At 38.3% G+C, this 15,485-nt stretch overlaps 2 protein-coding genes across 4 annotated transcripts in view; both read right to left on the reverse strand.

Annotated features, from left to right (window-relative positions):
* The window catches only part of efna2a (ephrin-A2a), a 73,095-nt gene extending 72,026 nt beyond the window's left edge, over positions 1–1,069 (reverse strand). For both annotated transcript variants that reach the window (XM_051878945.1, XM_051878953.1), the window contains exon 1: positions 161–1,069. In XM_051878945.1, the coding sequence (XP_051734905.1) occupies positions 161–270 (110 nt within the window). In that variant the 5' untranslated portion in view covers positions 271–1,069. The remainder of the gene's footprint in view (positions 1–160) is intronic.
* A 2,534-nt stretch (positions 1,070–3,603) lies between these two features.
* Positions 3,604–13,993, reverse strand: ptbp1a (polypyrimidine tract binding protein 1a). 2 transcript variants are annotated; one of them, XM_051864730.1, is made up of 16 exons: positions 13,906–13,993; positions 12,521–12,574; positions 11,816–11,846; positions 9,957–10,023; positions 9,377–9,549; positions 9,132–9,278; positions 8,863–9,018; positions 8,634–8,744; positions 8,362–8,542; positions 8,183–8,263; positions 7,929–8,083; positions 6,966–6,999; positions 6,189–6,281; positions 5,900–6,116; positions 5,743–5,820; positions 3,604–5,661 (listed from the first exon to the last, which is right to left on the reverse strand). In XM_051864730.1, exons 1-16 carry the CDS (start codon positions 13,911–13,913, stop codon positions 5,529–5,531), a joined length of 1,719 nt encoding a protein of 572 aa, XP_051720690.1. In that variant the 5' UTR covers positions 13,914–13,993; the 3' UTR covers positions 3,604–5,528. The 2 variants fall into 2 exon arrangements, with proteins under 2 accessions (XP_051720690.1, XP_051720699.1); XM_051864739.1 differs by having other exon boundaries at positions 11,816–11,843; positions 13,906–13,952.
* Between the last annotated feature and the right edge of the window lie 1,492 nt (positions 13,994–15,485).

Genomic DNA, 15,485 nt, shown 5'->3' on the forward strand with positions numbered 1-15,485 from the left:
TTACTAGTAAAATTTAAACAGATAAGCAACAGCTGGAATAATCCGAAATGATTGTATGATTTAGCAAATTAAAAAATACTAACACGTAATATGAAAGAAATGGTACGATAACATAATATAGTACTAAATATTTACACAGCTTGCCATAGCGTACACTCACCTGGAGTTTGAACTGTTCCAGTAGACCGCATGTCTGTCTGAGATGATCCTGTCGTCCGACCATACGGAGACCCAACACACTACCGTAAAAACCACCAGTGGCAACTCCATTTGAGTTTTTATACTAGTCTTCACCTCCAAAAGAAGATTCTCGATCGCTTATTTCACAGACAAATTTTCAAATACCCGCTTGCTTGACTGAATGTATATACGTAGTTTTGAACATCATAACTAGGCTTGTAATCCAGAGCGATTTTCATTCCTTCAGACAGAATGAGCAGCATCACTTTCTGTAGCTTACTTCATAAACAGTGGATGTTTTTTTAGGGGAAAATCCATTACAGTTGGTTCTTATGCTGCCAGAGGGCTCCAAGGTGGTCCACGGTCATTTTCTATCGCTCTATCAGAAATCCGTCCATCATATGAACGCGGGACAGTGTAATGCGCGTCTCGAGCCTCCTACAGTGATGCTCCCCGTTTGCAGCGCTGCAACTTCCAGATACCTCTACCCCATGTGGTCTGCACGAGAAGCACACATGAAACACATCCCCGTCTGTAACACACGCCTTTCTAGATTCGCGTTTCTTCAGCGCTTCATCTTATTCGCACAAGTTATCTGTTAGTTGTTCGCGGAATCGTGTTGTTTCTAGCTCGCTCCAGTTGAAAAGCAGAGATCCTACGCACATCTCAAGCGGTTTGCACGAGTCCTCTCTGTCCTGGAGGAACAAAGGCAATTTTGCCCCATTCTGGCTTAAACATCTCCGCCTTTTCTCACACTTTGAATCAGCTTTTCGGATCTGGTATACGTTCAGCTTCGAGCAACTAAATCGTGCAAGCTTTCTAAAGCATCTGACTCGCGCACTTCTTCATAATTCATCGGTTCATCATCCTGAATCTGATTCGTGTGCGACAGTTATCATCAGCGGTGTACCTTCAGGAGGGGGCGGGGCCTGGACGAGCTCTCTTCAAACTCACCTCTGCCATTTACTGTCTCAAGATTGCTCATATGCGTCTTTAAATAGTTTTGTAAAGGGTCATTTTTCGTTTATCAAATAATTTCCTATTCTCTAAACAGTAGTACTCAACCATTGCCCAAAAGTTGCTTGATTTAAAACATTACCAAAAACTAGGAATGTAGATTAAAATAAACAATTAATTTTGTTAACTATAGGTTCTTCAATAAAACAACTTAAGAAATGCCAATTTATGTTGTACATTTTCATGTTTATCTTTTTTCAGTCGCCTTGAAAATTTGCTGAGAGAACTATAGCTGTATTCAATTTTAAATGCATCAAAATGATTCAATGAACTACATATCCCTTGCTCATATTACCTTACTAATTTACTGTAAAGCAGCAAATAGCATGTGAGGCAAATTATTTATACATCAGAGTCTGGTATAAGACTAGATAACTTTCTCAGCATTGCCTCATCTTTAAAGGAGCTGCTTCACCTGATCCAATAAAGCAATCCTCTGAGCCATGAAAAATGGTTTGCCTCTCAATTCTATGCACACCAAAACTCACATGATGCCTTTTGAGTTCCCAGTAAACGTTATGGGTTTTTAAAAATGTAAATGATAACCAAATGTTAGCTACATTGCTAATTTTATCCACTCAGTGCCTCAATTTAGTCCTGATGCCTCATGATGCTAAGGGGGTGAACATATGAATTTTGGATCTGAATTTATTTGGGTATGAAAAACATTTGCATATTTTATGTTTATCTTGATTGCAGGGATGTGCAGCAGAGGCATACCAAGGATTCTGACTCTGAGAAAAGGAGGCAATACTTTTAGAAAATGAGAAAGAGATGGGGGAGAGATAGTCAGATTGGCAAGAAAAAAAATTCGTAGAGAAGGAAATTAGAATGCTGTATGAAAAAATAAAGCTAAAGACAGACTATTTTATCAGAACATAACTCTTCTTGGTCTAATCCTGTGACATTACATCAACATATTAGCAACCCTCCTAAATGTAATGTATTAAAGGGTTAGTTCACCTAAGTTAGTTTAGTAGCTTTCTGGGCATTGAAAGTGTAAAGATATATTTAAAAGTTTGTGTGACTACAGTGGTTCAACCTTAATGTTATGAAGCGACGAGAATACTTTTTATGTGGCAAAAAAGACAAAACTTTATTCAACAATATCTAGTGATGGGCGATTTCAAAACACTGCTTCATCAAACTGCCAAAGTCACATGATTTCAGTAAACGAGGCTTCATTACGTCATAAGTATTTCTAAACGTTTCGAAATTTCAATGGTTTACGTGACTTTGGCAATTTGATACACGCTCCGAACCACTGATTCGAAACAAAAGATTCGTAAAGCTTCGAAGCTTCATGAAGCAGTTTTTTGAAATCACCCATCACTAGATATTGTTAAATAAAGTCGTTATTTGTTTTTTTTGGTGCACAAAAAGTATTCTCGTCGCTTCATAACATTAAGGTTGAACCACTGTAGTCACATAGACTGTTTTAAATACGTCTTTAAGCTTTCTGGGCATCTGAAAGTGTTAATTGTCTTGCTGGCAATAGAGGCCTCACTGAGCCATCGGATTTCATCAAAAATATCTTAATTTGTGTTCTGAAGATGAACGAAGGTCTTACAGGTGTGGAACGACATGAGGGCGAGTAATTTTCATTTTTGGGTGAACTAACCCTTTAATTAACTGGGTTACACTTTGAAAAATCATTGAGCTTGAGCTATAAGACTTTTAAAACATTCCATATGTTCCTTTATAGAACAAAAATTAATTTTACTAGTTAAAACCTAATTTTCCACAACTATCAAAGTCCAAAGGGCACCAAACCATAAGAATGACCCAATTTTGTAACTTAAGCTAGTGCGCCACCTGCTGTACAAGAAGCAGAATGTAACCAAGTCAAGAGAGACTATTCACATACATGAACATACTGTATAGGTAAGATATACATATAAAATGTTTTTACTTTGAAAGTACACTTGCATATGGCTCACATTTAATGCATCCAAATATGAAAAATCTGTATAAATCTGTATAACAAGGTATAGAAAGACCTAGAAAAGTCACTTAAATTAGTAATGGAGTAGATAATATGTTTATCATATTTCAATCTAGACAGGAGATTTTATCTCCAGCTATTCCATACACAACCTAATTTTGAATATCACAGCCCTAAAAAATGATTTTAATTGAGCCACTTGGAGCAGCTACAAGAACTCAAATAGTTTCACATCAAAATTAAAGCGGATTCATAAACAGATTTCTCATTCTATATCCTCTAACAGCAAACAGATGGTAAGAAACAAGTTAGTGAAACCAGTGAGTCATTAGAAGTCTCCCAAATGTAGGAAGATTGAAAAGAGAGAGATTGTTAACCACATGACTGATAGAGCAAACAGATGTAGAATGTGAAAAGTTCAAGATGTTTAATAATTTCAGAAATTAAAAAAAAGACAAAGATGAAAGCAAGAAACAGAAAGATTTATTGAAGACAGAAAAGTATGAGCATCTATATCAAAAGAAGGTTATGCTTACAAGAGGGCAATTACATGTTCAGACACGTGTTGGAATCTCTTTAATATTGTGTAAAAAAGGAAGGCTCTACAATGAGCTGAATGTCTGCTATTATCTTATCAAAATATACATGTTTGACACAAATGATGCTGATTTTTCAATTACTTGTACATAACAAAAAAAAAATATATATATACACAGTAGCCCTCACCCACTCAACATTACATCCATAGTGGGAAAAACAAGTATAACTATATATGCAATAGAAAGAAGTATCTATATAACGCAATAAAGGATTTAAGACTTTTGTTTGGTTCTGTTCTCTGACAGAAATAATTATTCAATCCATGTTTTAGGCCAAAAAAAGCCCACAATATCTTGTCTAATTTGTAATATTTTCAAGGTTTTGCGTCGCTTCTTGTAAACAAACGGCAATAATATAAAGATAAGGCCTCTAAACTTTTTGCCTCTGCCCACTGAAATCAAAGCTGTCAATAATACAGAATATTGCTGCACAGTAAGATACACTTCAATAAGAAAGATCAAAAACTGGCTGGCAGTATAGGGAAGATGCTTTGGTCCATCATGCTACTCTTCAGGAAGGAGGAAAAAAAAAAAAAAAAAAAAAAAAACCAAAAGTATTTTTCTAAATTGCAAAGGCTAAAATAAAAAACTGAAATGGAAAGATTTCCCCTATAGTACATATACAAGCTCAAAAGGTAAAAGGGAATGTCTGAGCATCAAGACTTATGCCACAAACAACATGAAATGGATGTGTCGAAAGACCGTGGCCTTAACGTTTTTCCCCCAACACAAAGAAGTGCCAAAAACAGTCCGAAGTCTTGTCACAGGTGTCTCGGTTCACACAAACGTCACGTAGGACTTTAAGACTCTGTAATGCTAAATTTTCTTGAACAAAAGGCAAATGACAGTAAGAGACCCAAAAGAAACTTGAGTTTTTGAAGGTCCAAATTTACATGTTCATTAAAACACTTGTGAACTAGAAAAAAGAAAAACTAATTTGACTTATTTTGCCACACGCAGCATAATCAAATTATGTAGAAATCAGTGAACTCTGGGTGACAGTATAGAAATATGTACGCAACTAAAATAAAAATAAAAAATAAAGAGGAATGAAACTATAGATTATATACGGTACATAAGGAACAGATCCACATTTAGAATAACTATATGCAAAGTGATAAGCTGTGACAGTCAGATACAAAAACAAAGCCCGTTAATAAACTGAAGTAATTGCTGCCTTTTAAAGGAAAACATTGTGTTTTTACTAGTCAAATTTAAACGGGGACCACCTGGGAACAGCTGGAATGTTTGTGTTTTGTTTTTTGTTTGAGGTTAATGGTTCTTGCAAAGAAGCCAAAAACATCAAAATGTTACTAAGGCCATTAAGAAGATATACTTTAAGCACCATGTAAGGCACAGTTGCTTTTTTTTTTGTAAGGTAAACAGGGAGTAGGTTTGAAAAGGTTAATTACAAGTTCAACAAATGAAACAAGGCTTTGCGTGTGCAACCTGAAAGGTGTGCGGCTTTCCGCAGAGGCACAAGTGTAAACTATGCAGCATCTATGATCCAAAACCGATGTGTGCCAACGATGAGCTAAATCATGAAAAACCGTCTGAGAAAAACGTACTATTAAAACCCAAATCACATTGGGTTAAAGAGTTCCTCTGGTCTACTGGTTTAAAGTGGAATTACAAATAGACATACATATGTGAATATAGATATAATAAAGGAATGATGAAGTGTGTGTTGTGGAACACATTTGCCCACAGTGATATAAATTGTGGAAGGCTTAAAGTTTGGTCTAAAGTGACAGTCTTTCAACCTCTTTAAAACAAAACAGCCTCTATCAGATGGTGGACTTGGAGAAGGACACTCTGAGGTGATGGTTCTCTCCCAGGTCATGATTGTGAAACTTGATCAGAGACTCGATTGCTTCCTCCACAGAGCCCAATTGGATAAGAGCCATTTTACGGTCTTTCCTGAAAGGATTAACAATATTTTAAAGACTTCCAGGAAATAGTGTGACAATCTATAGAAACCAACTGTAAAAAAAGTCTTACTGGAAAAACTTGAAGGCCTTAACCACAGCTCCTGAACTTAGAAACAATCCTCTGAGATCATCCTCAGTGACAGAAGGACTGAGAAGAGAAGAAATTGACATTGAATAAAGCAGTGCAAAAAAAGTCAAACAGATTGGTGTTAGTTTGGTGGACTCACGGGATGTTGGAGAGATGGAGAGTAGAGGAGGGAGGGAAGATGTTGGAGTAGTTCTTGGAGCCTGGCTTTTTGAAGCGGTGAAGAGGAGAGTTGCTGTAGTCCTTGGTGAGCCCCTGATCCTCATGGCCTTCACGTGGCAGCTGTACCGTGGTGTGTTTGGAAAGGGTGACCCGCAAAGCCTTACCATACAGTTTCTGCCCGTTCAAGTGGCTCATGGCTAAAAATGACAAGAGAGGTTGGTACTGATTCTTAGAAAGGTTGCTAAAGAGTTAAAGACCGTTTTAAATACCTAGCTGGGCTTGGGTCCCATCAGACATCTGCACCAATGCATTCTCCTTCTTGTTGAACAGGATCTTCACTCTCATGACGTCACCATACACACCTACCAAAAGATAACGGTAGCTACATAAGGATGTGCCTGCTGTATGACAGGACAACTAATTACCATTTTCTCAACCAAACACTCAGAATGTGTTTCAATGAAATATCTATACAATTAAGTCATTTTATAGCTAAGGCAGGCAGGCATGCATTACTAGTGCAAACAAACTACATTTCTACTGTGACCTGGCTTTCCACATTTATAAATTTAAAATTACTTCAAAAACCACAGAGTAAGTCGATTTTGGAAACATTTACTCCAAAAGTAATCTTGATTGGTTTAATATTACGTTTAGGACTGCAGGAAATTTGCACTTTAAACATACAGGGAAATCGAACAAAGTTTATTAAATGCATTATTCAATATGGCTTATTGAGAGGGTATGGCATTTAAAATAAGCAAAAATCTGCTATAAAATTGCCTCTCAAATTGACTGTAGATTCATAACAGCAATTTGCTAAGATCAGTCTAAATGACACAACTGATATGACCACAATATTTAACAATTTACATTTTCAATAGATATTTAGCATCCAGAAAATGAAAGAGCCCAAAAGGCTGCAGCTGTTTGCCATTTCCTTTAAAACTCCACATCACATACAAACCAAAGTACACATCTTAGATGAAGTTAAAATATGACAAACAAAAAAGGTAATAAAAAAGGAGATGCCAATGATAACATACCGAAAAGAATAAAGAGGCATTGGGGCGTAACGCTCTTAAGACAGCAGAGGAAGGCAGCGTAGGGAGGAAGGGACAGGAAAAGATCGGAGGCAGGACAGTGGAGGTTGAACATGTCCACAGCGAGGCAGTTCCACAGGAATGGCGAAAAACGGTGGTAGGATCATGAAGGTGGGTGATATTGTTCATGATGGAAAGGTGGGGGAAGGGTAGAAGTAAAGGAGGATATCCGACAATGTAGTGGTGGTGGGTTGGGGATGTTGTTGTGTGTTGGTTGGTTGCACAGTAGAAAAACAAATAGTTTATGTATCCGGTATTGGTGTGAATAGGGAATCGTATTGTTTGTTTAGGTAGGGAGTTTAAAATATTACAAAAAAAAAAGTGGTGCATTCAGTTGGCAAAAGATTCCAGGTCAAAGTATTAAAATAATAAAAGGGGGAAGGGGAATGGGGAGGGAGAGAAACAAGAAAAAGGAAGTAAAAAACAAGGTCAGTATACATAAAGAAAAATGTAGTGTTCCAGTCAGCAGAACTTGCTAAATTAAATGCTTCACTATAGGAACACTAAGGCAAAAAAAGAAAGGAGAGAAGATTAACAATGAAATACAGGAAAGATAAAGAGACAATATATATTTTCATAGCTCTAAAGGAATACTAGAAATGAAATGTTTCAGATGGCTTCAGACAAGAGTCAACAAATATTAAGAAACGGTTGACATGCATGTTTGTACAGTAGTCAAATGAGCCTCCACACAGGCATAAACACACAGTACATGATTTGAAGAGCTACACAAATATGAAGTATTTGGTTAATTCATCACCAGATGCCATCTAAAATTTTATTGCCTTCCAAGATCTCTATTTTTACAGTTCTACCAACGAAATGGAGTCTGGCTTGTTGAAACAAGAACCATAGGCTAATGAACTAAAGGCTAAGTGAATCTAAACCATTCAAAAAGGCACTAACCTCAGGGTTAAGGTTGCTGACTAGCAGGACACTGTTTCCTCCTCCAGTGAGACCGGAAAAACTCAGGCGTCCAGCAGCGGCGGCGGCGGCGGCCGCAGCACCGGGAATACCGAGTGATGCGAGAGCCCCGGCAGGCATGCCCTGCAGAGACAGACCTGTGGAAGGGACAGCCATCAACACACAGCATGGATGCTATTGCTGGGAAACTGTGCCAACGTGATCCACAGAGAGTTATTATGAGGGCCATGACTGACCTGCTGCCTGCTGAATGGTAAATGTTGGTGGGAAACCATGAGCCCCAGCATATGGCGATGCAGAGATGATACCAGGAGCAGCTGAAGGGGGAAAGAAAATGCAGTTTGTGATTTTATGCATGTTTAAAATACCATTTATTAACACAATTTTATATATATATTAAAAAAAAAAGTTTTACACAAGGCAGCTGCAGCCATCGTCTGTGCATCAAGGGAGGGCTGACTGTCTCCTGTAGGTAGGTCAGGACGAGTGTAGTCTCTGCTCTTATCGTTGTTGTACTTAACATTCAGGCTGGTGAGCTTAGAAAAACTGATGCGAAGGGTACAGCAGGCATTGTAGATGTTCTGTCCATCCAAAGACTGTTGAATGTTAAGCCAAATGATTACAGGGTTCAAAAGGGATTTAGCCGCCCATTCATCCAAAAATATATTGATCCACTATGCTACTCACCAGCTTTGCATGCTGTGCAGTCATTCCGTCTGAGTACTGGACCAGTGCTTGGAACTGGTTGTTTTTGGTAAAGGTTATGATCTTCAAAACTGTGCCAAACTTTGAGAAGATCTGGGAGGGTGGGAAAACAAGTAATGCAATAATAGTAATAACATTATTTAATAATATAATACAATTTATTAAGGAGTACAACATTTTTTCAATTTCATTTGATGGACAGAGTCAATACCTGGTGAAGGACATCAAGAGTAACCGGGTAGAAGAGGTTTTCAACGATTACTCTCAGCACAGGGCTTTGGCTCCCCATGCCTGCTCCATCAACAGCGCTCAAAGACATGCCTCCTGTCTGGACTGCATTCACCGCCTGCAGTGCAGCCTGTGCTCTCTATGGGAATGGAGGGGGCAGGGCACAAGTATGCATTATCATTCTTGAAAGAATGATTTATATTGAGTAATTACCCTTGATTAAATGCCTAATGTGATGTAATTTGTACTCACAACTTGGTTGGGTGAGTTGTCAGTCTTCAGCTCCTTGTGATTGGAATACTGCATGAAGATTGGATGGTTGCGGATGACAGGGGTGACAGAGGAGTAGTAGCTGACCATGGTCTGTGCTGACTCCTCAGTGTTCATCTCCAGGAAGGCCTGTGAGGAGATAACACAATAAGGCAAGGCACACTGATATACATACAAAGCTTGGTAATCATATTTTGAAGGAAATGAAAGGCAGCAGTGGTCTTTACCTGGTTCTTTCCTTTCAGCATCAGAAGGTTAGTCACTTTGCCAAAGGGAAGCCCCAAAGAAATGACTTCTGCTTCGTTTATGTCATTTGGCAGTTTGCGCACATGTATGACTCGTGAAGGAATGCCAGGGCTCCTGATGTCCCCTTTGAACTTCTTGCTGTCATTACCATTTGCTAAAGAAAAAAAAAAAGATAAAATTAAATTGAAATCGATGCATTAAGAATTCAAATACATAGGTTATATTGTGAAATATTACTCCCATTTAAAAGAAATGTTTTCCATTTTAAAATGTAGTTTACTCAGATGAAGCCAATTTTATTCATAAAGCACTTTTCAAATTACACACAGCAGTGTCTAGGGGTTAAATGGATTGTAGTTGATCCGTACGGACCAGGCCCCAGGGTTCGGCATTTAATATGCGCCATTTAATATTTTCGTGCAAACTGATAATTTTTTTTTTTCAGAATTCTTTGAATAGAAAGTTCAAAAGAACAGCATTTATTTGAAAGTTCTATAATCTTTTCTATTTAAAAAATAAACTTTTGAACAGTATTGTATAAACACAGCCATAAATGCCTACCTGCTCCAGAGCTCATTATATAAGGTCCGTTAGATATGCAGGAGGAAAAGAGTTCGTCAGATCCCCTCTGAAAAGAGAAGGGAAGTGGACAGGACACATTTACAAGGTTTGCAAAATATGACACTCAAACCACCAAACCAGAAGACCCTAAACACACTGTGAAAACAAGATGTGAATCAGCTACAGTGCACGAACAACAAAAAGGTCACATAAATTGTCATCTGACATAGTATTAGAAAGTCATGTGGCAAAGTTTAGCACGCACTAAACCCCAGTCTGATTACACATTAAAATTATGTAATTGGAACATATTTCCAAAATGACCAAAAAAAATAAATAAAATTATTCATTGCCTAATGGTTACAACTATTCTTGGCCCAGGCATCTATACACAAGAGATCACTATACTGTTTACTGCTGGTAAAAGCAGAAGAAAGAAAGAAAGAAATGCAAACAGAGGCAGCTGTGTCCTGCCATAACACTAACACAAAGTCTCTCACTCAAGGCCAAGCTGGAGCCACTTGGCTGGCCAATGGAGCAATGAGCAAATCATTCAGCATCACTCTCTTAATAAACCACTTCAAATGGCAAGTCTCTGCTGAAGTGGTCACATGCGCTGGATAAGCCAAAGCCTTTACACTCCATTACCACAATGTGTGTTCTGTTCCAGCCCAAAAGAAAGTATTGTTAACAAAGCTGAACGCGTGGTCCTTGGGTTGATTTTCCCCTCATGGTCTAATACAAACAGCCTCAAGGGCACTTTACCACACCCTGGATAAAGTTTACCTTAAACACAGCCCAAAGGCTCAATAAGCAGCCTACAGCATAAACACCATTAATAATGTTGCAAAGGGCGGGAAAAATAACTTGATAGCATTTACATGGCACTGCATTTCTTCAAAAAGAGGACGGCACATTCCTCCCAGCTAAATCCTGCAGGAGTCAGGTTTCAACATCACTTTTATAAAACAGCTATGACCGGAAAGCCTTCTCTGGTTAAACCATCCATTGTTTTCAAGCGAGACATCCACCCAACTCCAGCATTTCCTTCCTCTATTTTTAACAGCAGTGCATTGCAGCTTGAGTGCTTGCTTGGGAAAGGGAAAAAAGGAGCCGAGAACCATGACTCCCACTAGGAGCTCAAGACTTGCAGGTGCCAACATGTTTACATCCATTGACAAAGTGCAAACCTCCTGGGTGAGAGCACAGTCTTTGTTGAATAAGGGGGTCAGGGAGACAGGAATGCAACCACAGCATTCCAGCCACAGTAATTAGCGATCAGACTCCGACAGGACTGCAACTTCATCTACTACATCTCTACTCCTCCTCCTCACATGTGCGAAAGACATCAGGGGAAACAACAGCAGGCTGTCTCAATACACAAACACATCCAAATGAGTGTGAAGAGAGCAATATTGTAACCAAATAACTGTATTGTGCAAATATTTTGCAAAAAAAAGTAGAAACTAAAATCCTCCAGGTTGTCATTTTTGAATTGGCTACAAAACATCAAGATTAGAGTGTAGGCTACATTTTTCACCTTTGGGTCACTTATCACAGTGATTGTTTAAACAACAGGTGCCCTTTGACCAGAATAATTACAGTTGCAGGATCAGATGCAGATGGGACAAGAACCTCAGACTCAGCAATTTAGAGGGGGAAGAAAAAAAAAAAAAAAAAAAAAAAAAAAAGGGGAGGGAGGGAGGAACGCACAACCTCTAAAACCAGATATACAACCCAAACTAATATTTGTTACGGAATACCCACAACAAACAAACACGGAAACCAACTCAGACATGGTCACTTTTGTAAAAAGTTAGAGGGGAGAGAGAAAAAAAAAAAAAAAAAAAAAGACATACCTTTGTGCCGACTGTTATATCATGGACACTGCTACAAAAAAACAACAACAAAAAAAAACACATTACACAAATTAGAAAACAGATGCTCAATCACATTTGATAGGAGCTCAGCAATAGACAGGGTTATGCAATACTTAGAGTATGTTTGGTATGTAACGGAAGCAGGGACAGATCTTTTCTTCTGTATTGTGACATACATCCAAGTGAAACTAACTATTGCAGAAAAAAAAAAAAAGACTTTGAAAGCAGAGTTGGTTCTACCCATCAATTGTTGACTGGATAGCAGCAGAACTGAATGTGCGCAGATACAGTTGGATACAGTGACTTGGCATACTCTTACAATTTAGTCATTCTGTGTGAACGGGGCTTTAGAACAATAGGTGTACTGAAAGTGTAACTTCTGATTGATACAAAAATGTCATTTGAAGACTATAATCAACATTAGTTAAAGATAAAATATGGGCCCAGCAGGAACTACAGACGTCCGTTGTATGAAACAATTCAGGCACACCTTCTAGGATGTAACCTGATATAAAAGCAAACAGTAAAACAAAGCAGGCCAGTTAAGCCACTCTTTATGCCAATCAAATGCATCAATCCATTTCACACTTCTCTTGAGAACATATCTTGAATTTTGTTTAGGTAGGTGATAATGCTGTACAACCAGTCCATGTTTGCATAAATGCAAAGAAATGCAAAACTTACTCTATTTCAGTGACGTAACTGGATCCCAGAGGATACAGATCAGTCTCTAACCGGCTGCAGAAGACACAAAAACAGAATTTTCTGTCAACATCCTGTTATTCATTCACTATCACGTTTTAAACCTGTAAGTTTTTCCTTTCTCACTAAAGGAGATTAGGCTGAATGACAGGTCTCAGTCACCATTCACTTTTATTGTAGGCTGTCATTCTGCCAAAAATTTGTTTATAATAAGCATACGCCTATAAACGATTCAGTTCAAAACATTTTTTTTTTATTATACGTAAATAAAATGTTACATATTCAAAGTTTCAAACCTTGAAGATCAGTTCTGAACAATGAATAGGCTTAAACTGCCAGTTTAATTACAAAAGCAGCTAAATTATCACCTTGTTGCTGAGAAATATAGCTTTCCATAGTTTAGTAGTTGTGTTTATACAATTCATGGGGCAGAGGTTAAAAACACGTTTCTATGCTCGTGAATAAATTTTCCACTTCAATAGTGCGAGCGCATACATGAAGGTCTGCTTCATAATACGACATTAAAAAGCTATCTTTGTGGGCAAACGTGTCGCACTCGCCTTGTTGTGGCTTGGAATTCCAATGGGAATCGGATATACGTGTTTAGACCTCGGTCCGATGTCGGATTTGTATCTGATTAAAAACCACATTTGAAAGTGGCTCAGAAATGGATGTGGGGGGAAAAAAACATATGCTGATTTGTGTGTTTAACGTTACACGTGTGCAACAAATTCCGATCTGTGTCAGATGAGAGTAAAAAAATCGGATTTCTGTGCCAGTGTAAACGCAACATCATCTTCAACGCTTCATTATCTAAAACAGTTACTGTAATCGGACCATTGTACATGTGTTAAACTTACTTAGCACGGATTGAAAAATATTTAACGTGCATCGAACATACAAACTAGTAAAGCAACAATAAAGTTGAACTGGCATCGGTTTAGCAGGCTAGCAGGTAATTAGCTAGCCACCCAACAACAATGCGGAAACTGAGACACGTTGGTTGCCAAATAGTGGCTGTTCTATCGCTTCCGTACGTTACAATGGCCATTTGACATTTTCGTCTTGCCAGTTAAGCTTAAAAAATAATGTAGCTTAAGTTCGCTTGTGTTTCATGAACTAGACTGCAACTAGACTACTTGCAACAGGTTGCTGGTCAGTTTGGTTCAACTTTGAGCCCTTCCGGCACGGGAGACATTAAGAGCGGCAGAGACGAGTAAAAAAATAACCATTTCCTCTTTACTTTACGTCATTTAACACGCTTTAACCGTGCATAATGTATTAAGTCACCACCATGAATCAAACATCCAACGAAAAAAAGGTATTTAAGGGCTATCAAACTTGGAATGAAGGTGTTTTCAACTTACCCGTCCATGGCACTACACAAAACTACAGGTTGTCGTAGACGGGAGGTAGACCTGCTAGTATTTCTTATATCCTTACAAAATGGCGGAGGGGGGATAGTCGCTTTCTGATTAGTCAATCGACCCTGGAGTGCCGAGTGTGGGCGGGACCTCAAGTGTTCTTAGACAGCGGGATTGGACAGAAGAGCTGTCAATCTGGAAAGGCGGTCAAAAAAAAGTTTGCGAAAACTTTTCCCTGTTGCCACCATGTGAAATGAAGTTGAAGAGAAGAGTGAACTGTGCTTGAACTCATTTTCAGCAATGACAAGGACGAAGCTGTTCAGCCAAAGACTGTTCACTTTTACATGATGTATTGCTAAGATATTTAATAGGGTAATAACAGTCGGATTATAATGATGCCTGAATAAACTAAAGATTTGGGTGGAACAACAAGCGTAGTCTTGGAAGTATTAAGGATGTTTATAAATGGTTAAACATATCAGCCGCTATTAAATCTAAAATATAAACATAACTCTAGACAAAACCCCTAAAGACACTGAGCAAATATAAGGATTATCTTGAACCATTTCTAACACCTTTAAATATTGTTCTACACATGGATGGCTAGGTGTGAGATTAGACTGTTTATCCAACAATGAAAATTTTCTTTCTTCTGCATTTCATTCTTATGTTGAACACAAAAGGAAATATTTTGAGAAATGTCTAAGTGTTTTGTTTTATCCATATAACGGAAGTCAATGGTCACCAAAACCGTTTGGTTACTAACATTCTTCAAAATATCTTCTTTTGTGTTGCGCAGAAGAAAGTTCAAAAAGTGTATGGCACTTTATCTGTTTTGTAAAGACACAAGGGTGAGTAAATGATGACAGTATCTCTATTTTGGGGTGAATTGTCCCTTAAAGTTGGCCACTTTTTGTCATTGAGATGAATTGCAAAATTTACCTGAACGAATTCACCATATTATAGCGTTATTACCCATGTACTCAGGTCAGAATCTTTGAGTCATTCACTTACCATCTTTGCTACTATACTCAGCACTGTCACTAAAAATTATGTGCCTTGAAAAAAGTTTAATGGGTGGGCCTCCCCTTCTTCAGGCCCAATAAGTAGGCTATACCGTACAAGACCATAGTAGGGCCCCCTCATCACAGGGCTTGGGATGTTCTGCCCCACCCCCCTCCCTTCTCGCCAGCTCTGAATATAACATGACAGTAGTAGTGAGTAGCATCATTTTAGCCTACAAACTGCTGCTTCACTGGTAACCAAACTAGATTTCAGCCTGCAGATGGCAACCTTTACATATTAGAAAGCTTCTGAGGCCCATGTATCTGTTGAATATTCTGCTATCATGAACTGAGTTTGATACAGAATTTGAAGTCATTACATCTAAAACAATGACAGAAAAATCAGAGCCTTTTTCACAGAAACTTTGTCTGGAATAGATCACTGACAGTATCATCATCGTGTCCCTTGGCAAATCTAAACAATTTGTTTTCCAAATGACTACCATTTGTAACTGTGTCAGACTTCATTGACTGCAGGAGAGGAAAAATGTAATTAACAAAGAATTACCGATACATGAG

This window comes from Ctenopharyngodon idella, chromosome 2, assembly GCF_019924925.1.
Source record: "Ctenopharyngodon idella isolate HZGC_01 chromosome 2, HZGC01, whole genome shotgun sequence".
NCBI lineage: Eukaryota > Metazoa > Chordata > Actinopteri > Cypriniformes > Xenocyprididae > Ctenopharyngodon > Ctenopharyngodon idella.